Source organism: Dama dama, chromosome X (assembly GCF_033118175.1).
Source record: "Dama dama isolate Ldn47 chromosome X, ASM3311817v1, whole genome shotgun sequence".
Classification (NCBI taxonomy): Eukaryota; Metazoa; Chordata; class Mammalia; order Artiodactyla; family Cervidae; genus Dama; species Dama dama.
The window spans coordinates 34771673-34798546 of record NC_083714.1 but is presented as its reverse complement, the minus strand read 5'-3'; the positions used below and the strand labels follow the sequence as shown (position 1 = coordinate 34798546).

The window sequence follows — 26874 nt, the reverse complement described above, 5'->3', positions numbered from 1 at the left end:
CTGGAGAAGGGAATGGCTACCCACTCCAATATTCTTGCCTGGAAGAATCCCATGGACAGAGAAGTCTGGCGGTCATGGGGTCACAAAGAGTCAGACACGGCTGAGAGACACACTGTGCTAGGCATAGGGCTTCAGAAGGGAATCAGACACAATCCCTACCCAGTAAGTCAATGATTTCAGGCAAGTGGGATTAAGAGGAGTCCTGAGTACTGACGTTTCCTCCCCTTTCTATCTACTTCTTTCAACACCCGTGACCCTTCCACACTGAGCTTTAATGCTTTCCGAATTGGTGGCTGCTTTTAGGCCCACTATGGTGGTGTTGAATCTTACTCTACCCCCTAGTCACATGCTTTTGTTGGCCTCCTGGTTGCTCAGGGTTCTGCACTGCAGTGTTCTGGCCAGGCTTGCCTTCCATGCTCCCCAGATATGTCTGCCCTCTTCTTCCATGAGCTCAAATCTCATTGCCAGCTCACAAGTCACTGGATATCCCTCTGATAAACTGGAGTGACAACAGGCTATGAGTAACTGCTAATCTACTTAGATTCACTCCTTCAACCAATAAACGTGTACCTAAACCCTACTGTGTTATCAGGCCTTCTGCGAGGTGCTGGGTATAGAGAGGTAAATCCAACATGGTTCCTGCCCACAATGAACTTATCATCTAGTTACGCAGACAGACAAACAGGTAAATACAGACAACTGCCACACAATGTAAGAAGAGCAGCGAGACAGGTGTGTGCTGTGAACAGCTGTGGCAGAGAAGAGGGAAGAAGAATCCTTCTTGGCCTGGGAGAGTGGGGATCAGGGAGAGAGAAGAGGCTTGAGATGCTTTCTGAAAAATAAGTAGCCATTGACCAAACACAGAAGGCAAAGGAGACATTAGAGGGAAAAACAGGAGCAAAGGCACAATTGTGTAGTCATGCACATTCTTTTGGGAGAACGGAGAAAAGGCGATCTAGCATGGTTAGATGTGGCACAGTGCATGACAAGGATTAGACATGTATGGAGCAGTGAAGGCTCTCATGTTCCAGGCAATGAACCTTGGACTTAATGCTAACAGCAATAGAGAGCTATGGACCTTTTAGTTCTTTGGCAATAACTGTATTGAAATATAATTCTTGTGCCATACATTCACATTGATATCCTCTAAGTATACAATTCGTGGTTTTTAGTATATTCACAAAGTTGGGCAGCAATCACCACTAATTCCAGAATGTTTTCATCACCCGCCAGAGAAACTAATGAGGAGTCACTTTCCTCCCACTTTCTAGCCACTGGCAACCATTAATCTACTTTTTGCATCTATAAGTTTGCCTATTCTGGATATTTCATATAAATGGAATCGTAATATGTGGTCTTATGTGACTGGTTTCTTTCACTTAGCATAATGTTTTCAAGGTTCATCCATGTTGTAGCTTGTATATTTACTTCATTCCTTTTTGTGGCCAAATAACATTCTATTGTATGAATACATCACCTTTTATTTATCTGCTCATTGGTTGATGGATATTTGGGTTGTTTATCCTTTTTCACTCTTGTATTCTAAATAATGCTGCTGTGAACTTTTTGTGCAAGTTTGTTTTAATAAAAAAGAAAAATGTATTTTACAGTTTTAAAAAATGCAGTATTTGGGCTAATACAAAGCCAGATTGTTCTGAAATACCAAATTTCAAATGCAACACACTACTCACAGACTACATATTTAGCTAAAACAGGATCTAGCTCTTTACAAGAACTAATTTCAAAATATACATATGTGAATCTATACAAGCGGTATTTGGAAGTTCTTCCAAATCTATCTGTAAACTAGAAAGTTAAGTGACGTTGTTTTTGCCTCTGCAGCTTAGAGCTGCAGACTGACTTTCCCTGCTGGTAGGCAGCCCGTCCTGGCCCCGCCACTCCAGCTGCAGTGGGGGCCTGGGGAAGGGAGGCTGTTGTCTGCGTTCCTTTCCTGTTGGCTATTTATGGCAGAGGTACATTATGCTCCGTCTCAGCCGGGAAAAAACATAATGTACGTGAAGTCTCTGGGGGGTGGGCAGACTGAGGCCTGCTTCAGAGTCAAGGTGCTAATCCAGGAGGGTCCTCACCAGGCTGATTTTTGGGGGGGTAGAATTCCGTTTCATCGACCTCACTCTCATCATTGTTGTCATTCACTTCCTCTTCTTCTTCCCTCTTTTCCTTAAGCATTTTCAGATATTTACTAGCTAAAATCTTCTTTGGTAATATATCTGCAACGAACTGAAAAGCTTCTGACTCCTCTGCAGTATTTGATAAGTCACTGGAGGTGAGTGCCTCCTTTTCTTTTCCACTGCCCTGTCTGTAGGAATAGGTGGTGACATATTGAACAAAGGGGCTTCCCTGCTGGCTCAGATGGTAAAGAATCCGCCTACAATACAGGAGACCCGGGTTCGGTCCCTAGGTTGGGAAGATCCCCTGGAGAAGGGGATGGCAACCAACTTCAGCATTCTTGCCTGGAGAATCCCATGGACAGAGGAGCCTGGTGGGCTACAGTCCATGGGGTTGTAAAGAGTCAGACATATTTAACAAAGAGTTCCGTGGCCTTGGCAGTGAGCACCAGCGCCTCCTGGTTGATGCTGGTCACCTCGGGGGAGCTCGTCATGATGAACTGGATGTGGGACAGGGGCAGCAACACCGACCGCTGGATGTTTATTTCCATTTCTTTTGGGTGTGTACCTACAGGTGGGATTTCTGAGTGATGTGGTAACTTTTTAAGGAGCTTCCAGACTGTTTTACAAATGATGTAGTCATTTTACATTCCCACCAGCAATATAGGAAGATTCTAATTTCTCCACATCCTTGCCGACATATACTACTTCTTTTTGATTATAGCTATCCTAGTAAGTGTGACACGGTATCTTGACATTTTGATTTGCATTTCCCTTATGACTAATGACTTCCCTGGTGCCTCAGACAGTAAAGCGTCTGCCTACAATGCGGGAGACCCAGGTTCAATCCCTGGGAGGGGAAGATCCTCTGGAGAGGAAATGGCAATCCACTCCAGTACTCTTGCCTGGAATATCACATGGGAGAAGCCTGCTGGGCTACAGTCCATGGGGTCGCAAAGAGTCGGACACGACTGAGTGACTTGACTTCACTTCACTTACTTACGACTAATGATGTTGAGCATACTTTCATGTACTTATTAGCCATTTTATATCTTTTGGGGGGAGAATTTTCTATTCAGAGCCTGGCCCAAATTTTCACTGGGTTGTCTTTTTAGTACTGAATTGTAAGAGTTCTTTCTTCTGACAAACCCTTATCAGATAAATGATTTCTAAAAATTACCTCTGACTCTGGGGGTTGTCTTTTTTACAGTCTTGAGGGCATCCTTTCTTGAAGCATAAACATTTTTATTTGGATGAAGTCCAATTTATCATTTTTTAACTTTATAGGTGGTGTTTTGGGTATTATATTTGAGAACTCTACCCAACCCAAGGTCACAACAATTTCCTCCTGGGAGCAGCCGGGCACAGTCAGATCTTCTCTCTGGCTCCTTGGAGCACTGAGAACTGGAAGAGACTGGTGAGTACTCTTTCAGTTCAAAAGAATTGGCCGGCTTAGTGGAACTGGGCAGGATGGAACAGGGAGGGTTAAACTATTGTGACTTAAAGGCAAAGGACGGCCTTAGACTAGCTCTTCAGTCACTGCCTACCATGGACCTCTCCTGAGAGACGTGACAACTCATGAGTATGGCCCTCTTGACACAGCCCCAGAGATTCTTGTGATACATGCTGGGAACATCAGACAAATGTCCCTGTCTACCCTTCCTGGCTTTCTAAGTTCTCCAGGGAACCTTACCATATTTCCTCTGTGAAGCACACCAACAGCCTTGAATAACCAGAAAGGGCAGCAGGCACTCACCCAGTCTAGCAGTTTGTTTAGCTAAAATATGGACCAAAAGATGGCCTCTCCTCTACTACATGAAGTTGAAATGCCAGCACTGCCTTACGGTACTGGAGAAGGAGGAAATCTGTCTCAAGTCTGGAACCCAGAAATCCTGCCTGAGTTTGCAGCCAGCTGGCCTGCCCTAAGGATTTTTAACTTGCCAGCCCCGCACAAGCACATGAGCCAACTCCTGAAGATTTCTATTTGTTCCCTCTCTCTTTCTCCCTCAAAAAAAGATACATATACATACCAAGAGGAATATATGGATATATTTCTATTGGTTCTGTTTCTCTCAAGAACTTTGACTGATCCACCTTGTAAAGAGAAATAGGTGAAGAGAAAGTGTTCTGTGTGTCTGTTTCCCGATTTTGTCCAGCGGCAGCTTTCTCGGGGAAAGATCAGCTTCCTTTAGCGGTCTGTTGTTCATCTTCCAGTTTCTTATTCAAACCAGTTGTTTCTATGCCTGGCAAAACCCTGTGTGACAACAGACAGTGCTGATTAAATGCACACACTCAGGGGCCTGTGACAGCCCCGTTGCCAGCAAGCCTTGCTTTTTTTTTTTTTTTTTTGGTCATCTCTGTGGGAGAAGGACATTTTTGTCCTTCTTTCCCAGTGACAGACAGAAGCTAGTCTGAAGACACTCCTGACTCAGCCTGGGTGTGGTTTTGATGAGAAGCCAAGCAACTCAAATAAGAGAGGAGGTTTTTCTTGGGCAGGAACTCATCAGCCAATACACGCCCAAGGCAAAAACAGCAGGTTTTGCCACTTTCCAAAACTGCAAAGAAGTGAGACAATCTTGCTCCGCATGACCCATCACCATCTGCAAACAACGTGGGTCGGGAGCACAACACCGGGGCTGTGCTGATAATTAAGTGAGAAGATGACAAGGGTGTTCTTGTTCAAACCATCTGGGGAGAAAGTTCAGGAAAAGAAAGTTATTTTGATGGAGTCTTGACCTCTCTTCTAATACCTAAGAAGCACAAATATTGCTTAATAGCTTGCCTCTTTAGATCAAAACCCAAATACATTTTGTACAAGACACTAACAACCATGATTAAACTCAATTGTTCCCCCTCCTCTGTATTCATGGTCACGATCCGCTGCCAGCTCCAGATGTTTCTAGGAGTGGTTAGCCCCAGAGCTCACTTGACATCATTCTGTGGCGTTCCTTTCACTGATGATTAACAGAGGACCCCAGGCCTGACGCACAGCTTGGCCGGAGGCTGCGCTGATTAAGGCAAGCTGTGGAGAATCCCAGCTCCCCTGCTGACTGGAGCCAGCTCTGGGCATCCACAGCCCTCCACCAGGAGCAAGGTCTCCCTTGCCTAAAATAGGCTTCCTCCCACGACACTGGAGAAGGGGAGGATCCCAAACTAAAAGCCCAATGAAACTAGCAACACACACGGCGCAGCTAAACTGTAAACCGGTCCCAGGTCTGAGAGCAATGAATTGTAAGATGTGGTGTTTGTCCTATCTGGAGGAGGCACGTTCTCTTGTCTAATAAACAGTCCACTACTTAAACATGAATGCACATGGAGATCACTTGAGGATCTTGTTAAAATGCAGATTCTGACTTGGGAAGCCTGGGAGACCAAAGATGGTGAGTGACTAACGAGCCCCCAGGTGATACTGAAGCAGCTCGCGTTTGGGCCATACTTGGGAGATTCTGAAGCAAGGGGTAGGCCTGCAAATAGGTCCTGCCCCTCTCCTGTTTCCTGAGTCTTGTCAGCCACACAGAAAAGACCGGGGCCCTCTGTCCTATAGCTTAAGGCCTCGTGCAGAATTCGCCTTGTGTGCGTGTAATGGGATCAGTGCCACAGGGGAAGGTGAAAAGGGCTGGGGATGTTGGGAGGAAGCAGTGGTCATTTCCAGCTGGGAGAGGGAACTGCCAAAGCTTCAGAGCAGGCTTTTAAGTCGGCTCATGAAAGAGAGATGGGACTTAACAGGCAGGACACGGTGAGGGCTTGTGAGGTGGATGTATCACCAGAAGCAATGGCACATAGGTTAGAAAGAGTAAGGCATGGGCCTGGAAAACGGCACAGGTCCATCTGACTGGAGTGGAGGCTAGTCCAAGCAGAAACTGAGACAAAGTTATTTGTTATTCTAAACATGTAAGTTTAGAACAAGATTACAGAAGATCTTGACGTCATATCATACAAAAGCATTTGGACTTCACTCTCAAGGAGAAGGGGAGAATTCTTTTTTTACCTCAAACGTGATTTGAGTGGAGATTTCAGGCCTAGGAGATCACCCTGGGGGCAGTGGAAAAGACAGGCTGGAAGGGGAGCCTGTGGAGGGAGGGAGACCACTTAAGCGGCTATTGCCATTCAGAGTGTATTTACTGAGCTCCTATTCTGTTCCAACCACTGTGCTAACAACTTGAGCAGGGAACACACACGTACGTGTCCCGTCACCTTGTGGCCCCCACAAAATGAGGAGAGCTACAAAGGAAACATCCAGGGTGGCCATGAGAGCATAAAACAGGAATACTTAAAAGTCTAGAGTACCAGAGAAAATTGTCCTGAGTCAGTGACATTTGGATCCAGATCGAAGGAGGAAGAGAGCCGGATGAAGAGCAAAGTGAAAAGGTACCCCAGACAAAGACTCCAAGAAAGGCTCAGAGATGAGAGAGTCTGGCATGTCCTGAGGTTGAGAAAAAATAAGCACAGCTGAAGTGGAGAAACCAAAGGGAAGAGAGACATAACATAAAGCTAGGTAGGAGTCACCTTTTTGCAGGACCTTTGTAGGCGAAGCAAGGATTCTGAACTTCGTCCTGATGGCCATGGGAAGCCATCAAGTGATCTGATGAGATATTGTATATTAGAACAATGATTCCCAATGGGTACATGGTTGAGTCCCTTCACAGTTCACCTCAAACTATCACATCGTTGTTAACTGACTGTGTGTGTGTGTGTGTGTGTGTGTGTGTGTGTGAGTCGCTTAGTTGTGTCCAACTCTTTGTGACACTATGGACTGCAGCCCACCAGGGTCCTCTGTCCATGCAATTCTCCAGGCAAGAATACTTTAGTGGGTTGCCATGCCCTCTAACAGGGGATCTTCCTGACCCAGGGATTGAACCCGGGTCTCCCGCCTTGCAGGCAGTTTCTTTTACTGTCTGACCCCCCAGGGAAGCCCTAATCGGCTATACACCAATACAAAATGTTTTCAGTGTTAAAATATATATATATATATATATATATATTATATAAATAAAATTTTAAAAAATAAATAAAGTAAAATAAACCTTCAGTTACTAAGAACAGTGTACACTAGCTGGCAGAATTCCTGAGAAGCTGAAGGAGAGTAAGGAGGGTCAGTTTTGTTTTTTTTTTTAACTGCATTAAAAAAGAAGAAGAAGAAAATAAAGAACAGTGCTTCTGTGTCTTTCCTGTGTGGAAGATGGATTGGGATGGGAGCAAGATTTGATGTAAGTAAGTCAATTAAGGGAATGTTTGTTTTGAATAGACAAGAGGTGATAGAGGCTTGGTTTGAGGGGAAAAGAGGGTAGAGAGTGATAGACAGAAGTGATAATCAAGGGGTAAATCACCAAGAACCGGGGCAGGTAGAGAAGGACAGAGATGAAGAGGAGAAGACAAGAAGATTCCCAAGTTCTTAGTTTGAGGACTAGATGGACAGTGGTACCAGCCACTGATGTAAAAGTACAGAGGAGTAGATTTGGAAGGGAGTGAGGAAGAGAAATTCAGGTGAAGGTCTTGTGGGACATGCAGGGGAGATAAATAGGCACATCCACACACCAGAAGATTTCGGGAGAGAGGTCTGAGCCAGGTACAGGAGTTTAGCAGTAATCAGGATAAAGAGGGTGACTGAAGCCATGTAGGCTTATGGTTGATCCCAATGTGGTCTTCCCTGCCTGCCTATCAAACCTCTCATCTAGCCCCCAAAGTCCATCAGGGACAGACATTAAAATGGATGAGGGAATACAGCAGCCTGGATTATCTCATGACTGAGAGGGGAAAAGGAGGGCAGGTTTTGGAGGCAAATCATGAAGAAAGATTTTGAGAATATGAGAAATGATGGCATCTTTGGGACTGGTATGCAGCCTGTCAAAATGAGGACAAGCTCTCAGTTCATATGGGGAATCTGACAGGTTCATTACAAAGAGGATTCAAGATTTTGTAGGGAAACTGTACATCAAACAGCTTCATAAGAATCTTGGATCAGCCCTCCCTGCTCAGTTAGTGATGTTTTTATATAAATGTGCTCAGAGTGTGTGAGTTAATTCTAGTATTAGTCTAAGCAAAATCAATTAGGCACACCTGCTGCTGCTGAGGGTTGTGAACTATATTACATCCCTAAGGCAGATATAAATGACCTTTTCTCCAATGTTATGGATTATTTACACCACTTAGCCCTTTCATAGCCTAGATAATCGAGTTGGCTATATTAACAAAATAAAGATGTGCATAATAAATAAAACAATGCAAGGAAGATTTCTTTATACAAGTGGTCTTCTTGGATTATACGCCTATCAGGTATTTCAAGAAGATACACTGAAATTATCACAGTAGCAAATTAATGTTTTCACAGGACCTGTTGAAGTAGAACTCTTAGGGAAATGAAAATCAGATATGTCTTTACTAAATAAGCAGCAGAATTATGCCTCTGAACTCAGTCTGATTCAAACCTCACTCGGGATGACATCAGGCATTCATATGGGAGAATTTTTGAGTGAAACCAGCACTTGTAAGGGTATGCAGTGGTCATGGATGGATATGGTGCCCTAGAAAGGCAGTGCGCTTAGTCACTCAGTTGTGTCCAACTCTTTGTGACTCCAGGGACTGTAGCCCACCAGACTTCTCTGTCCATGGAGATTCTCCAAGCAAGAATACTGGAATGGGTTGCCATACCCTTCCCCAGAGGATCTTCCCAACCCAGGGACCTGCAGAAGAACCCAGGTCTTCTGCATTGCAGGCAGATTCTTTACCATCTGAGCTACCAGGGAAGCCACCATTGAGCAATTATCAGCCTTTGGACAGGCAAACAAGTAGAGGGAAGAGACGATTGGGCGATGGATTAGGAATCATTCAGTGAGCTTCCTCACCTGCTGATTGATGCTAGAAATCCCAATGTCTGGGACTGAAGTCTTTCTTGCACAACTCAAGAGGAGACTTGGAATAATACCTTCTACCTTCTGGGAAGAAATTATACTGAGGCTTGGTTCAGATGGAAGTGAGGATGATCTAGGGGCAAAGCCTTTTTCATGGAGAATTGAACAGTTTTCCAGCAAGGAAAACTGGCCTTGTGTTCTGAGGAAGCATCAGATATCAGATCCCCAGTACCCTAGCTCATAGTATGGGGTATGGAGCAGTTATGAAAAACAGTATATCTATTACCTATTGTCACCTGACAAACTACCCCCAAAATATAATGGCTAAATCATCCATCTATCTTCTCCCACTGTTCTGTGGGTTGACTGGGCTCCACTGGGCAGTTCTTCTGCCAGTATTACTCAGGATCTAATCTGCAGTTGTAGTCAGATGGCAACTGGAGTCATCCAGAGGCTAAGCTGCATCTCTGAGATGTCTGGCCTTCTGTTCCTAAAGCTCAAGGATTCTCCTCTCCACATGGTACCTTCAGCAGAGGAGACAGGCGTCCTACAAGGCTCCCCAAAGTGAGTGTTCTAAGAAAGAGGGAGTGGAAATTGCCAGTCTTCTTAAAGAATATGCCTAGAACTGGCATTTCACTTCTGTTGCATTCTATTGGTTATTGCCAGTCGCAGGCCAGATTTCCATTTGATTCTTTATAGATTTCAACAATTGGATTAAATTCGTTTTTTTTTTTCATATAATTTCTCCATCATGCCCTCTATTCTTTGAACACATGGTTATTAGAAATTCTTTATCTGCTAACCTAAATATCCAGATCACTTGTGGGTTTGTGTCTACTGTCTGTATTTTCTTCCTAGGTTTTCAGTCATATGACCTTGTCTCTTACAATTCCTAGAAAGTTTTGAATGAGTGTTAACCAATTGTGTATAGTAATCATCCAGATGATGTTATTTCCCTCAGAGAAGATGCACTCTTTTCTCTGTTAAGTAGGTCAGGTAAGGGCAGATTACCTTTGCTGAATTCATGACTAAGCTGAATCAAAGCCAGGTTCAATGTTGGAAAACCCCATCTACTTTACTTTTGTCCCTACTTCTAAGGCAGCTTAGAAGCTGTATGAGGGTTCCAATTTCCCCACATCCTCATTAACATTTGTATCTCTTTTCTTTCTGATAATAGTCATTCTAACAGGTGTGAAATAATATCTCATTGTGTGTGTATATATGTGTATATACACACACAACACTCTTTGAAATCTTGCCCCCCACCATGTTGATTGCTTCCAGTTTCCAATGCCTTTACACACACACGTTTAAATTTTAGCTTCATCTCTAGTTGCTACTGGCAACTGAAAGCACGAGGGATTTAAACAGAGAACCAACATGATGGACTTTGCATTTAATAAAAGCCACTCTGGAGGCAGTATGGAGGATTGTGTACTAGTTTGGGCACAGTTGCCACAAGAAAAGATCAGTGACTGAGTGGCTTAAACAGCAGAATTAATTTTCTCACAATTCTGAAGGCTAGAAATCCAAGATCAAGGTGTTGGCACCTCTCTCCTGAGTTTGTAGGTCACCATCTTCTCACTGTGCCTTCACTTCGTCTTCCTTCTGTACCTATTTCTTAGATCTCTTCTTATAAGGACACCATTAATATTGGATTAGGGCCCAGCCTAATGGCCTTATTTACACTTAATTACATCTATTTCTGCTATATTGACTATGCCAAAGCCTTTGACTGTGTGGATCACAATAAACTGTGGAAAATTCTGAAAGAGATGGGAATACCAGACCACCTGACCTGCCTCCTGAGAAATCTGTATGCAGGTCAGGAAGCAACAGTTAGAACTGGACATAGAACAACAGACTGTTTCCAAATAGGAAAAGGAGTACACCAAGGCTGTATATTGTCACCCTGCTTATTTAACTTATATGCAGAGTACATCATGAGAAACGCTGGGCTGGAGGAAGCACAAGCTGGAATCAAGATTGCTGGGACAAATAATAACTTCAGATATGCAGATGACACCACCCTTATGGCAGAAAGTGAAGAGGAACTAAAAAGCCTCTTGATGAAAGTGAAAGAGGAGAGTGAAAAAATTGGCTTAAAGCTTAACACTCAGAAAACTAAGATCATGGCATCTGGTCCCATCACTTCATGGGAAATAGATGGGGAGACAGTGGAAACAGTGCCAGACTTTAATTTTTTGGGCTCCAAAATCACTGCAGATGGTGACTGCAGCCATGAAATTAAAAGATGCTTACTCCTTGGAAGGAAAGTTATGACCAACCTAGATAGCATATTAAAAAGAAGAGACATTACTTTGCCAACAAAGGTCCGTCTGATCAAGGCTATTGTTTTTCCAGTGGTCATGTATGGATGTGAGAGTTGGACTGTGAAGAAAGCTGAGCGCCGAAGAATTGATGCTTTTGAACTGTGGTGTTGGAGAAGACTCTTGAGAGTCCCTTGGACTGCAAGGAGATCCAACCAGTCCATCCTAAAGGAGATAAGTCCTGGTTGTTCATTGGAAGGACTGATGCTGAAGCTGAAACTCCAATACTTTGGCCACCTCATGCGAAGAGTTGACTCATTGGAAAAGACCCTGATGCTGGGAGGGATTGGGGGCAGGAGGAGAAGGGGACGACAGAGGATGAGATGGCTGGATGGCATCACCGACTCAATGGGCATGAGTTTGAGTAAACTCTAGGAGTTGGTGATGGACAGGGAGGCCTGGCATGCTGCAATTCATGGGGTCACAAAGAGTCAGACACAACTGAATGACTGAAGTGACTGACCTCTTTAAAGATCCTATTTCCAAATATGGTCGCATTCTGAGTTACTGGGGCTTAGGACCTCTACATACAAATTTTAGTGGGGTGACACAATTCAGCACATAACAAATGGATTGTAGTGGAGCAAAAGGGGAGTCAGAGAGGCCAGGGAGAAAGCTGCTGCATTAATTCAAGAGAGAGATTTTGTTATAGGTTGAACTAAGCAATGGCAGAGGGCTGGAAATAATTGGATTGCTTCAAGAGAACATCAGGAGATAGAATACATAGGATTAGCTAATCGTAAATAGGATAGGCTAAGATGATGAGGAAGAGTCGAAGATGATACCCAGTTTTCTAATTTGAACTTAGAAGATAATAGACAACATGGACTGGGAGGGGGTTGCCTTCTCAGAAGCAAGCATAACCTCCTTTCTCTCCTGCCTGTATGACAAAGTTTAAGCCCTGGGATACTTGCTTCTTGAGTCACCATCCCTCCTTCCTTACCCGAACACCAGAGCTCATAAAACTCTGCATCTGCTTTGGTCTCTATCTGACTCATTTCCTGCAATCTCGGAAGCGCTCACATCTGTCCCAGTGCTTGGGGGCAGAGCCCTATCTCAGGGCCCTTGTCAGCGGCTGAGGCTTTGCTCCCCATGGACAGATGGCTGTCAGTTTCTTGGACTCCTCTACTCCAGCCCACTAATCAGACTACTCTATTCCATGGACTCCTCTGTTGGGCTACATTTCCCCTTCATCTCAGACCTCTTAGTGCTGATTGATTGCCTGAATATGTGCCTGTCCCTGCTTTACATCTCATTTCTGGGGACTGATGTAGCCCACATCTCTGCCTCTGTTTTGCCATGAGTCTACAGCAGTCCCATGTTACTGACTCCCAGCAATTGACATTGCAACCTAAAAGAATGATATCAGTGATCTGGACCAGACCCGAAATATTCGGATCCCCCTACTCAGACTTCTCTGTCCATCGGGAGAATACGCCCTTGTCAGGGAATATGAACAGACAGGGAGACCAACCTGACATTTTCATAACAGGAAAAGTGAAACTGAGAAGGAAGGCTGAGTGATGTAGTTTCAAGGTAGCAGTGACTCTACTGGGGACATTCTGATCAGGATTGTGTCACCTTATCCTGCTAAATTTGGGGGAGTAGCCAATCCAAAATGTGTAAGCATACTTTTGCTGTCCTATTACCCAAGCCAGCAACCTTGAAGCACTATTAACTCTTTGGTTGGCCTTGCCTACCATCAAATCACTTTCCCTCTAAAAAAACATTGCCTTTTCCTATACAAGGGAAGCAAATAAGCACGTTCTAGAGACTGCAATGTTCCTACCACTGTCCATTTTCTTGTTTTATTTCTTTTAGTAACATAAATCTCTGAGATTTAGCAATGAACCTGGCTCCTCAGAATAAAGACTACATTTCCCAATCTCCCTTGCAGCTATGTGTGGTCATATGACTAAGTATGTGCAGGGAAGTGATACCTGCAATGTCTGAGTTATTTTCTTAAAATGAAATGGTTCACAACATTGTGAATCAACTATTTTTCAATTTTGATTAAATAAAATCCATCCTAGAAATAAAGAGGAAATGACTTACCCTGTACTTCCTTTTTGTTCCTCCCTTCCCAGGGGCAAAACCACAGACATAGCAGTGATGAAACAGTTTTACTATTTAGAGAAGGACAATATTTCAAGGGATGATGGAACCACAAATAGAAGAACTTGGGTTATCTGCCACTAACTCCATAAGCACTATGAGTAAGTCCCTTCCTCTATCTGGGCTTCAGTTTCCCCTTCCATAAAGGGAGGGTGTGGACAGGTGATTTCCAGGAGTTCTGCTAGCTGTAAACTTCCATGTGTTTTTGAATGTCTGAAGGGCTATGTCAAGAGTTGCTCTCTCTCATGTCTCCTCTGTTAAAATGCAAAGCATCCAGGGGAAGTCTCAAATACCTGTTTGTGAATGTGTGTCTGTTCATCTCATTGTTTTTGCTAGATGGACAGAGTGGGTAATCTGTGATCTATAACCATCTGGATTGGTCACTAAGACAGAGAAGAAGGAGCTAGCAGAAAATGGAAGAAATGGGGCAGAGGCATCTTTACTGCTCAGACACCATCAGCCTCTATCCTAGCTTCATAGGGAGGCCAGCCTGAGGAGATACAACCACCAGTGGGTCAACAGATAACTGAATCAGATTCTCAAAACTGGACCAAATAGTGGATGCAAGGACATTCCCAGAGGCCACCCCTTGAAGAACTTTGGAGCAAAGTTCTCATCGCGTCTCTCTTTCACTTCCCAAGCTTGGCGCCTCCCAATATTCCCACAGTGGGAAACCCTCCAGGCTGTTCACTAGAGTTGGCAGGTTTGCTTGAGGTGCCGATTGGGACACTGCTCTGGATGGCCTCCAACTTGCCAGGTATCTGGTTGGAGCAATCAGAGGAGCCCTGATGGGACAGACCTTGCATGTCATTTTGGTTCCTTGCTGGGAAGACAGATAAACTTTCTATGAAGATTGGTACACATGCACTCTGGGAGGTTTGCTGATCAAAGGGCATCAATTATGCCTTTGTTCACGTTTTTCTCTTAGTACGTAGGACCCTAAAGGCCCATCTTCTGCCTTGAGTACTAGGCGCTGGAAAGGGCTAAAGTCTGTGAATCTGTATGTGAATGAGTGCCTGTTCATCTCATTGTTTTTGCTAGATGGACAGAGCGGGTAATCTGTGATCTACAGCCATCTGGATTGGTCACTAAGACAGAGATGAGATGAGCATTGAGTATATAGAGGTGCCATGTTTATAATTCCAGCCATCAAACAGAAAGGACACTGGGGCCCTGATTCTCCCCAACCGCTTCTCGACTCAGCCTCACCTGCCTGACTTCTCTTTGCTGATGCTGTTACTTTGCCTTTGCTTACCTTGGAAACAAAAGGATAAGGGGCCAGGGCAGATTAGTGGAGACATTCTGGAAGAGCTGGGCCATGTGCAGCATTAGTTCAATGCCAAGGAGTTTTTTAAGGGCAGGAAGGAGGAAGGCACAGAATATTTACGTGAAAGCACCTTGGTCGAGTCATACCGAGGATCACTGCTGCTCCATCTTTATTCATGTATTAACTGGATCATCTTGATCTTATGTATGTGTTCTTAGTTGCTCAGTCTCGTCTGACTCTCTGCAACCCCATGGACTGTAGCCCGCCAGGCTCCTCTATCCATGGGATTCTCCAGGCAAGAATACTGGAGTAGGTTGCCACGCCCTCGTCCAGGGGATTTTCGCAACCCAGGGATTGAACACGTGTCTCCTGCATTGCAGGCTGTTTCTTTACCCACTGAGCCAGCAGGGAAAATTCTACTTTATGGGCCTCAAATAAAACAACCTAGGTGAAAACCTTTTATAAGTGCAATACAAATGTTTGGTTTCATTATATGACTCTATTTGAGAACACAGTGAAATCTTCCCCGCTACAAAGTATATCACTCACTAACCCATGTGATCAAATCCCATACTGGTCAGGACTTGTGCTAATGCCCATGCATACATATTCAGAAATTATTCCTTGCTTAGCATTGCCCTACTCCAAACTCCTATTTAAAAAACATATACCCCACTCCCCAGGACACTCCCCCTCAAGGACAGCCCCTTAAGCATCTAGGATGTTAGCATGAAAGAGTTTATCAGACTTTTCCTCTCTGAAAATGAACATTACAAAAACCACAGGTTATCTGTGGGAAGAGGATTTGGAGACTGGAGGTTTAAAAAACCTGATATCCTTATGTTTAGGCCCCATTGATTCTTTTTAAAATCAATCATTATTTTATCTAATATATGCTGATTTACAATAGCATACTACTGTGTCTAAAGGCTTATACTACTAAAGAAAAAAAAAGCAAGACTCCACCTCTTTGTCTTCCTTCCTTTCCTCCCAACTTGCCCTACCTCACTTTCAATGTTTTAACTGTCTTTCCTGACATTTACTTCCATATTGCTAAATAACATGCATGCATTGTTATCTTTTGAATCATTATGATTAATCTATTGGAGTCATATTGTCATAGATGGGGATTCATTTTTTTTACAAATCCCCCCTCCTCTCTTCTTGCGATAGTTATAGTACAATTTAAAGTTTGCCTCGTATGACAAAACCCACTGGAAAAAAAAATAATAATAATAAAAATAAATTTAAAAAAAAATTAAAAAATAAAAAATAAATAAAGTTTGCCTCATGAGTACACAAATGTTATTTACTGGTGAGCCAGGCAGTTAACTAGGAAAGCAGAGCTTTCAGATTCTCTCTCAGTTTTGTTATTGTTGTTTAGTTTTGTTTGGGTTTTGAGGCCTTTTTCTCCCTAGAAATATCCCTCCTGGGGCCCTCTGCCCTGCTCCAATCTGAACCCTTTTCTTTCTAAACTTGCTGCACAGCTGTTATCTTATAAATCCCTTTCACCTCTCCCCGGGATGGCATTCTGTTTTGTGAATCTCTTTCTCGGTTTACATTTTTATTTTGGTTGAGCATCACCACCTGAACAAGGGTTCATGATAGGTAACATTTTAAATGCATATTTGAAAATATTATTTTTATTCTGCCCACATTTTCCTCCTAACTGTCAGGCACTATGCTAACTGCTACATTTACAAATACAAAATGAATAAGACATGGTCCCTTCCTTCAAGGCATTCAGTACTTAGGGAAGGAAACAGCTATACAGCAGATGACATCCATATAATGTCACCCCTGCCCTTGTAAAGAAACATATAGAGTGATATGGGAACCCAGAAGAGGGCCTTAAGGAAGCCTTCCCAGGTATGATGTTTAAGCTGAGTGTTAAAGGGCACTATATTCATTTTCTATGGCTACTATAATACCATTGCCTTAAAAACAACATCCATTTATTATTTCCTAGTTCTGCAGGTTTAGAAGTGTGGGTACAGGGTACATTGGCTGGTTTCTATACTTTGAGCCTCATAAGGTAATACCAAGCTGTCAGCAGCTACATTCCTTTCTGGGGCTCTGGAGTAGAATTCACTTCCAAGCTCATTCAAGTTGATTGCCAAGTTCAGTTCTCTGCAGTTGTAGGACCGAGGTCCCCATTTCCTTGCTGGCTGTCAGCCAGAGGCCAGTCTTTGTTCCTAGAAGCCACCTTCATTCTTTCCCATGGTTTCCATGTGGCTTCTTTCCAGCAAGAGTGAGTTGAGTTCCTGTCACACTTCCGCTCTCTCTGACAACTCCTTCTGCCAAATATCTCTGACTCTAGCTAGAGAAAGTTCTGTGCTTTCAAGGGCTCATGTGCTTAGATTGGGCCCACCCAGATAACCTAGGATTATCTAACCTATCTTGGGGTCCATAACCTTAATTATATCTGCATAGTTCCTTTTATGATATAAGGTAGCATACTCACAGTTTCCAGGGGTTAGGAACTGGATATATTTGGGTCCCATTCTGCCTACAACAAACTAAGAGCATGGCACCCGGTCCCATCACTTCATGGCAAATAGATGGGGAAACAGTGGCTGACTTTATTTTTCTGGGCTCCAAAATCACTGTAGATGGTGATTGCAGCCATGAAATTAAAAGACGCTTACTCCTTGGAAGGAAAGTTATGACCAACCTAAACAGCATATTAAAAAGCAGAGACGTTACTTTGCCAACAAAGGTCCATCTAGTCAAAGCTATGGTTTTTGTGGATGTGAGAGTTGGACTATAAAGAAAGATGAGCACCAAAGAATTGATGCTTTTGAACTGTGGTGTTGGAGAAGACTCTTGAGAGTCCCTTGGACTGCAAGGAGATCCAACCAGTCCATCCTAAAGGAGATCAGTCCTGGTTGTTCATTGGAAGGACTGATGCTGAAGCTGAAACTCCAATACTTTGGCCACCTGATGCGAAGAGCTGACTCATTTGAAAAGACCCTGATGCTGGGAAAGATTGAGGGCAGGAGGAGAAGGGGATGACAGAGGATGAGATGGTTGGGTGGCATCACCGACTCGATGGACATGGGTTTGGGTGAACTCCAGGAATTGGTGATGGACAGGGAGGCCTGGCGTGCTGCGGTTCATGGGATTGCAAAGAGTCGGACACGAATGAGCTACTGAACTGAACTGAACTGCCTACAACAATTGCATTTAGGAAAAATGGGAGAAAGAGTGTTCAGGGCAAGGCCTGGAGAGATGAGAAAACATTGTTTTCTGAAAACTATAGGCAGTTCAATATGACTGGCACAAGAATCAAAATTAGTCTGAAAAGAGAGGCAGGGGTCAGATAACAATGAGACCTCACTATTCCAGCTCTCTTATTCTCTTTAGTGTCTCTATTTCCATGTTTTCTTTTGGGTATGCTGTATTGGAATGATCAGAATGTTTCATCTCAACTCTTCTGTACTGCCAGTTGAAACTATCTGTTCTCCCCATCTGAACTCATCCAGGTTGATCCTAGCCTCCATCATGGCCTGATTTCATGCCAGCCTTCAGCCTCTTTGCTTTCACAGTCATCTCACTGCTCACAGTTCTGGCAAGTAAGTGTCTTTGCAATTGGTGCATTTGCCATCTGGATGGCCATATGTAATCCCATAAATCCTGGTCTAATTTTCCCACAACACTACTTTCATCATGTTAGCACAGTGCTCAACGGATCCTGATGGCCCTTCTTGGCCTGTGGAACCCAGACCAGACTCTTCAGCCTGCTTTGACAAGTCTGAGTCTACCCTAGCATGCCAACATTCTCACATACTCCATCCTCGTCAGCCTGGCCTCTTCTTTGCCTTCGGCCCATCATATTCACTCTCTCATGCTTTTGCTCTTTTCCCCCCTTTCAATCAGAATGCCTCATTCAAACTGTGCCTAGCCTCTGAAATCACACATTCTTCATGAAACTTTAAAACTTGAGCTACTGTTAGTCTTTTGTTCATCTTCCTAACTTCCCAGAGTGCCTGATGTGTGCCTGCACTGTGAAGCTTTACTTTTAGTTATATCCATTTCACTCTTCATAAACTTTCTTTGACTTTAATGATGATATTTTTGGAAGTCTTATCTTTTCAACTGCACTATATGCTACTTGAGGACAGGTCCCATGCCCCATTAGATTTTGGTTGTGGTTTTTTTTTTTTTTTTTTGAGTTTTTATCCAAATATCAGACATATTGTATACAAATTAGAGAAATGTGAACATGCATATGTATTTCTGTTCCATCTATAAATTAGTCATCTAAACTCAATGGGAGAAGCTTCCCATAATATTTTTTGGACAAAATTGTGAAATCATTCCCTTTGCTGTCAGAAATTTTTACCAAGTTTCTCTATATATTTATAATACTCCATGGCAATGAATATGTATACTTACCCTTGTTTTCTCTGTTTTTCTTACACAGGCCAGTGTTTTGTGACTGGGCCAAACATGTACATGATTTATTGGCAGTGGTATTGTTTAATCTAATACTTACATAGTTTTCACTGGGCAATGATGGAGGAGAGAACTACCCTTTGGAGAAGTTGCCAAAATTTGCCCTAAGACATTTTGCAAATAAGATACTGGATTTACTGCAAAATTCATTCCATTAAACACAAGTGTATAGTCCATTCAGTTCCAAATCACAAAGTCCATAAGGTTCTAACTAGAGGGCTTCAGGGGGACTCAAAAACTCAAATCTTTCTTTGATTTTAAGCAGAAAGCTATTACTGCAAGTGCCGACAGTTGATAAGTTTGAGACATATGGTCCTATTCTCTTTCTCCAAAATGAGAATGGTGCATTTAGTGGTAAATTGATAGTGTGAGTCAATCTAGCACTTGAAAGAATTTAATTACATTTCCCCCATCTTCAGTGTAAACACCAGACAAAATCTATCCTGCTGGTAAGGGGAGGTAATGGAATTCGCCTATGGCAAATGGCTATTGAACCAGGACTAGTTCCTTTTGAAGAGGCAGGAATGATGCTCCTGCCAGATAGCCTGGAGTCAACTGTAGATAAAGACTCTGCCATTTTGAGAGGGAGATAGATCACAAAAGAGCACTAACATGTCGGCTTCTCAGGAGCATCAAACACTCATTCCTGTGAACTCTTACACAGTAGCCGATAGGTGATTCCCCAGCTAAGGAACCCATTCTCAGCACACTGGTAAACTATATTGCAAATACAGACACACACTGGCAGGGGGCAGGAGGAATGGTACTATAGAAGGTGCAGACTTTAGTTAACAAATATTCCAGAATAATACTAACATTTAAGGAGGTAATAACTGCTTTGGAATTCTAGAAACCTGAATGGCTACTTGAAGTTTTCATGACTGTTTTTTTCCCTACAAGGAAAAGAATTCACAGAGAGACTTTAACCAACTGGGAAAACTATGCAACAGATAATAATCAGTTCAGTTCAGTTCAATCACTCAATCGTGTCAGACTCCGCAACCCCATGGACTGCAGCACGCCAGGAGGATTCCCTGTCCGTTACCAACTCCCGGAGCTTGCTCAAACTCGTGTCCATCGAGTTAGTGATGCCATTCAACCATCTGATCATCTGTCGTCCCCTTTTCCTCCTGCCTTCAATCTTTCCCAGCTCAAGGTCTTTCCCAGTGACTCAGTTCTTTGCATCACGTGGCCAAAGTACTGGAGCTTCAACTTCAGCATCAGTCCTTCCCATGAATATCCACACTTGATTTCCTTTAGGACTGACTGGTTTGGTCTCCTTGCAGCCCAAGGGACTCTCAAGAATCTTCAACACCACAGTTCAAAAGCATCAATTTCTTCTATGTTCAGCTTTCTTTATGGTCCAACTCTCACATCCATACATGACTAGTGGAAAAACCATACATTTGACTAGATGGACCTTTGTTGGCAAAGTAATGTCTCTGCTTTTTAATATGCTGTCTAGGTTGGTCATAGCTTTTCTTCCAATGACCAAGCGTCTTTTAATTTCATGGCTGCAGTCACCATCTGCAGTGATTTTGGAGCCCAAGAAAATAAAGTCTCTCACTGTTTCCATTATTTCCCCATCTATTTGCCATGAAGTGATACACCACCTCAAAAAAGCCACCTCATCTTTTTCCCTGTGCCCCTTCCCTTCCCACAGTTCATTTCAGTAGTGCCACTTACTCCCCAGGCTCTTTGCACCCCCGCCTTTTTTGTTCATGCCCTCTCCTTTGCCAGAGATGTTCTTCCTTCCTTGCCTCTTGTCTGCTTGAGGGAGTCCTCCTTCTTCTTTAATATTTAAATATTTAATATTTAAGGGGAACCTTCTCCATGAAGGTTTCCAGACTCACCCCCCACCGCCAAGAGCTAATCATTGCTTCCTCGGTGCTACCCCTTACTGGAACCTGTCCAAGTGTCCACCATTACACCTGAAATTTTGTATCATGTCTTTGCATGTTTATTTCTTATCTCTTAAGTATAAGTTCATTGAAAGCAGTAATGTGAATTTTTAACTCCTAGCATATCTGTCGCCTTTAGCACAGGAACCAGCACATAGTGGTTGCTCAGTAAATGTTTAATTGAAAAATACATTACTTAAGTACGAGGAATAAAGCAAATATGCTAAAGCAGTCTGCCAAGGATCATTTCATCATTTTAATCATTTTATTGATCAATCCCAGTCACCACCTTGTTTATTTATTTGTAGACATTAAGAATAATGTCTTTCTCTATTTTAGCACTGACAATTGTCTACCTCACATTTCTTATTTTTATATATTTTATTCTTTCTTTGATAGACTGCCAGTTTTTGAGGGTAGGTGAATGTTTCATTGGTGTGTACAATAGGCACTCAATAACCATTTATTGGTTCCTTACTTGTGCATAGCTCTACACAGTTGACAAGTCTCTTCACAGTGACCCAATGAGATAAGCAAAGCACTATTCTCTATCCCTCCTCTTGTTTTAGTTTTAAAAGAAACTGATGATCTGAATGTACCAGAGCCTTGCCTGCCTTCAAATGGTGGGCAAGAATTAGGGCTGCAAGCCCTGGGAGGGCCCCTGCTTCTTGTGCTGAGATCTTTTGATCTTTCCCCTGGTTTTCCCTGTTTAGACCAACCAGCTTCCCTCTGCAGGAGGTGCTTTTTGGGAGAAAAGTCTCCATTTGGTTCATTGATGTAGAATATCTAAATGGATGGGGTTTGGGGGTTTGTGTGTACTACTCATTTCAACTTTTATTGTCTTGTAACATAACTTAAAGCAAGTCTTATACCACATTCTGTATGTTTTTCATGAAGCAGCAACAATGTAGATTTTAAGAAAACTTCTCAACTCAAAACTATAGTTTGCATGTTTTAAACTTTTAAAAAATTGAGACATAATTGACATATAACATTATATTAGTTTTAGGTAGACAACATAATGATTCAGTATTTGTATAAATTGCAAAATGTAATTGAATGTTTTGACAATGAGTAGTAACAGCTGCCATACTAAATTGTCCAAAGGACATCTGACAGGGCCTGGTCTTTAGTAATGTATGACTTCTTTCTGCTTTCTGGAGCTGAGACAAAGAAAGTAATCTTTCTCTTGTGCCAGCCTAGATCAAATTACATCAATATCCACATTGGTTCAGTAGTTAGTCAATCACATAATCAATGTGAAAACACAATTCTGTGCATTTTATACCATGCATTATACTTCAACATCCATTCAAATACATTACTGCGTTCAGACCATCCCTCAATCCTGAAACAGGAGGTGAGGTAAATATTTTTATCCCCAGGTGCAAGATAAGAAAATAGTTCAGAATTATCACCTAGGTAATCAGTGAATTACCTAGGGTTGGATAGTTGCCATTTTCTTGGCTGTACAAAATGGTAGAAATCTGGAGATGAGTTAAAAGAACTATTACCAGGGACCAAGGTAAATATGTGCTATGGATCAAGAGACTTGAAATAACAGAAAGCAAACCAGGCAACAAAAGAGGGGAAAACCCTTTTGTAACTAACTGGCAAATTTGAAAGGGTTAGTGTTGAGAAACAAGTAGCAAATAAAAAATACAAGAACTCTTCAAATACACTATGGAGAAGGGTTCTTTTATGATACTTGGTGAACTCCAAGATCTTGATTACTATTGATATGCCAGTTAACTTCTTTTAACCTTAGTTTTTTCACCTATAAAATGGGGGATATGATGCCTACTTCAAAGAGGACTGCTGTGGGAGTTATCTAGCTCATTTAGCACAACGGATTCCTGAGTGGAGGGAGAGGTTCAGTAAGTGTTACTTTAAGAGGTCTTCCTTCAGATGAAAGATGCTATTTGTCCCAAAACTATAACAGCAAGGATCAGTCAGGTATAATATATAACTGCTTATAATGTAGCTGGTTTGTCTAATGAAACAAACCCTGAAATCACAAGCATGCCAGAGGAGTACTGTTGCCTTTCAAACTGTTTCCCTCGGGAGAACATCTACTTTTTCTCGTGATGCTCAAAACATCTCTAGGAATAAGAATTGCTTTCAGAGTCAATTACATGGCCGTCAAGAAAACCAATCTCATTTGTTAATTGTCACACTTCATTTTCAACTCAAAATGTATGGCCTAGCTCTATCACTCGTCTTATTCATTTGACTTCACTCTAAGTGACACACGGCTATTCCCAAACACCTTGTCTATTCTCCAGTGACCAAGATCTATTCCAACCCAGTAAATCTGAACATGTGCCACAGGCTATGAAGGGACTTATCAAGGATCTGAATAATCTTTCAAGGATATTATTTCAAAGAGACCGAACACATGCTTCAGTTCTGGCATGTTTGTTTTTAAATCAATGTTATCACTTCATATTAGCCATGTATAAATAGATATTTGGAGCAGAATAAACAAAACTGAAGCTAAGACAAACATCATAGCTTTGTTATGCTGTTGGAATTGTGTCATTGTCACATATACATACACTCCATCTCCACCTCAGTACTTGAAGCCTTCTTGAGTACCTGTAGCAAATCTGCTAAACATGCATAGAACCATTCAATCCTTATTTTGATTTTTAAGAACATGGACAGTGTCTTGTACAACTTTGGTTCCCCTGAAGCACCTAGCCCAGTGCCTCACATTGAGTAGAATCATAGATTCATAGACAACAGAGCTAGAAAGAGCGTCAGGAGATTGAAACTCAGAGAGAAGAAGGGATGGATCTGTTGTGTAAGAAGTTAGAGTGCTGTTTTAGAAGCAGGCTTTCAAACCCAGACCTTCATACTTCTCTGTGCCCTGCTATAGCCAGCATGCCACGTTTCAGTGGTTGATAAGATCTCCTGGTTGCTTATTATTTGGGTGAACTTTGTATATCCAACATGGGTTGGCAGCCTTATTTCTGTAATTCCTCTGACTTCTGATTTACTGCTGGAAATACATTACACGTTGGTATAATGGTCCCAGTTCAAGCCCCAGACACTCATTTCCTAACATGATACTGCATATACGCTTTTCTTGATGTACAGGCAAAAATCAGCAGAATCTCTTTTATAATACCTAGCAGTCAGTCTCAAATACTTCACAAAAATCCCCATTATTCATAATAATACATGTCCAATTTTACTTCACTCAAATAATAGTGTTAACAGATATTAATGACATATTTGTTTGGATCAATATAAGCAGATATAAAAATAAACAAATAATGCAGCTTGTTTACCTTCAGCCCATATGGAGTAGTAAGCAAACATTGTCCAATTGCCAGTAACACCCAAAATATGAAGTTGTGTTCAATCAAAATGTTGGTTTAAACGATGTGATTATGTAATGTGATTATATTATGATTACATTAGGCAAAAGTCCAACCAGAAGAACCAAATTTTTTTACTTTTATTATTTTTTTCTCTCTGCAGTATTTTTTTAACCTTTTATTTTATATGGAGTATAACTGGTTAACAGTGTTATCATAGTTTCAGGTGGACAACAAGGAACTCAGCCATACATAAACATGTATCCATCCCCCCCAAACTCCAGGCTTCCACATAACATTGAGTGGAGTTCCCTGTGCTATACAGTAGGACCTGTTGGTTATCCATTTTTAAATACAGCAACGTATACATGTCAATCGTGTACGCTCCCTAACTATCCTTTCCCCCCTGCCATTCTTTCCCCCTGGCAACCATAAATTTGTTCTCTAAGTCTGTGAGTCTGTTTCTGTTTTATAAATAAGTTCATTTGTATCATTTCTTTTTAGATTCTGAACATAAGGGATGTCACATGATAATTAATATTTAATAATACACCAGGGCTTCCCAGGTGGTGCCAGTGAACTTGCCTGCCAATGTAGGAGACGTAAGAGACGAGGGTTCTGTCTCTGGGTTGGGAAGATCCCCTGGGGAAGAGAGTGGCAACCAGCTCCAGTATTCTTGCCTGGAAAATTCCATGGACAGAGGAGCCTGAAGTACAAATTTGCTAGTTGTTTGGGGGTCACTTTTCAAATCATCAAGCTAGCACTTCTGAATAACACAACTATCTACTGCCACAAACCTTCAATATCTTGTCTTTTAACTCATGGAAACATGCTGGAGCCACCACATGCTCAGTCACATCCAACTCTGAGACCCCATGGACTGTGGCCCACCAGGCTCCTCTGTCCATGGGGATTCTCCAGGCAAAAGTACTGGAGTGGGGTGTCATGCCCTCCTCCAGGGGATCTTCCCAACCCAGGGATCGAACCCAGGTCTCCTGCATTGCAAGTGGATTCTTTACCATCCGAGCCACCAGGAAAGCCCATAAATGTGGATTAGCAAAAACAGAGTCTTTGGAGACTGTAAATTCTGAGACTATCCCTGGTAGTGACTCCGAATTAGACTCTCCTTCTTCAGGTAAAAGTCTTGAAGTCTCTTGTTCCTCTTAATTCTCTACCTAACCCATCTTCTAAGCCAGTGTCAGTAAGTTGGTTTTACTGCATATGGATGAGTGGACTCAAGTTTGACTTGGTAACAGAAGTAGGCAAATTTTGGATATATTATGAAGTTAATTCCTTTAGCATCTCCACATGGATTGGATATGGCAGGAGAGAAATAAAAGTCTCAAGGATCACTGCAAGGGTTTGATCTGAATAGCTGGAAACTGAAATTGCCATTTACTAAGATTCTGAAGATCACTGAGGAGCATGGGTTTTTCTTCTTCTCCTTCTTTTTTTTTTTTTTTTTTTTTTTTTGAGGAGAGGTGGTTGTCAAAGTTCAGTGTTGGATATGTTAAATCTGAGATGTCTGAATACAGACAAATATAACTATAGAGTAAGAGTGAATCTAGAGCTGAAGGGAGTAGTCTGGACTGTATGTGGAAATTTGGGATTCTGCAGAATAACAGGTGGTATTTAGGCCCTGAGACTGGGTGAAAATTTACTAAAACCAAAACCATGATGAGCTTAGTTGTACTAAAACATAAAGGATGTGAAGGTGAGGGATGTACTTAGAAGGCAAGCAGGGTAGAGCAACTATACACCAATAAAATGGACAACCTAGAAGAAATGGACAAATTTTTAGAAAGGTACAACCTCCCAAGACTGAACCAGGAAGAAATAGAAAATATGCACAGACCAGTTACCAGTAGTGAAATTAAATCAGTGACTTAAAGACTCCCAACAAAGGTCCAGGACCAGATGGCTTCACAGGCGAATTCTACCAAACATTTAGAGAAGAGTTAATGCCTATCCTTCTGAAACTATTCTAAAAAGTTGCAGAGGAAGGAATGCATTTGAACTCACTCTGTGAGGCCACCATCACCCTGATACCAAAACCAAAGACAGCATAATAAAAGAAAATTACAGGCCAATATCACAGATGAGTACAGATGCAAAAAATCTTATAAAATACTAGCAAACTGAATCCATTAAAAGGATCATACATTCATGATCAAGTGGAATTTATCCTAGGGATGAAAGGATTTTTCAATGTCTGTAAATCAATCAGTATGATGCACCACACCAACAAACTGAAGAAAATGACTATATGATCATCTCAATAGATGCAGAAGGTAAGCAGGGACAAGATTATAGATGACCTTATAGTCTACGCATACGTATTTGCAGTCTATCTTGATAGGGAACTGCTGAAATCAACAGAAAGATGTAGTCAGACTTGCTTCAAACACACTTGCTTCATGACACCGGTGGCAGTGTGGGAGGATTAGAGATATACACACTATTATCTAGGCTATTACAAAGTTTAGGAAAGAACTGTCACACA

The 26874-nt window shown here is 42.2% G+C and overlaps 2 protein-coding genes across 2 annotated transcripts in view; one reads left to right on the top strand and one right to left on the bottom strand.

The window, feature by feature from the left end:
- Window positions 1-2058: 2058 nt before the first annotated feature.
- On the bottom strand, window positions 2059-2620 carry LOC133052609 (chromatin accessibility complex protein 1-like). The gene is made up of 2 exons (XM_061137539.1): window positions 2537-2620; window positions 2059-2313 (listed from the first exon to the last, which is right to left on the bottom strand). The coding sequence occupies exons 1-2, from the start codon at window positions 2618-2620 to the stop codon at window positions 2059-2061; spliced, it is 339 nt and encodes a 112-aa protein (XP_060993522.1).
- A 1-nt stretch (window position 2621) lies between these two features.
- Window positions 2622-26874, top strand: part of LOC133052608 (collagen alpha-1(III) chain-like) — a 32797-nt gene continuing 8544 nt past the window's right edge. Inside the window, exon 1 of the mRNA XM_061137538.1 lies at window positions 2622-2700. Coding sequence (XP_060993521.1) covers window positions 2622-2700 — 79 coding nt within the window. The remainder of the gene's footprint in view (window positions 2701-26874) is intronic.

What these genes read in the sequence shown, in the direction of transcription:
- LOC133052609 (XM_061137539.1), bottom strand. Translation starts at nt 2,620, where the DNA reads ATGACGAGCTCCCCCGAGGTGACCAGCATCAACCAGGAGGCGCTGGTG. An exon ending in CGGAACTCTTTGTTAAATAT is followed by an intron (nt 2,314 to 2,536) that starts GTCTGACTCTTT and finishes TCCTACAGACAG; the next exon opens with GGCAGTGGAAAAGAAAAGGA.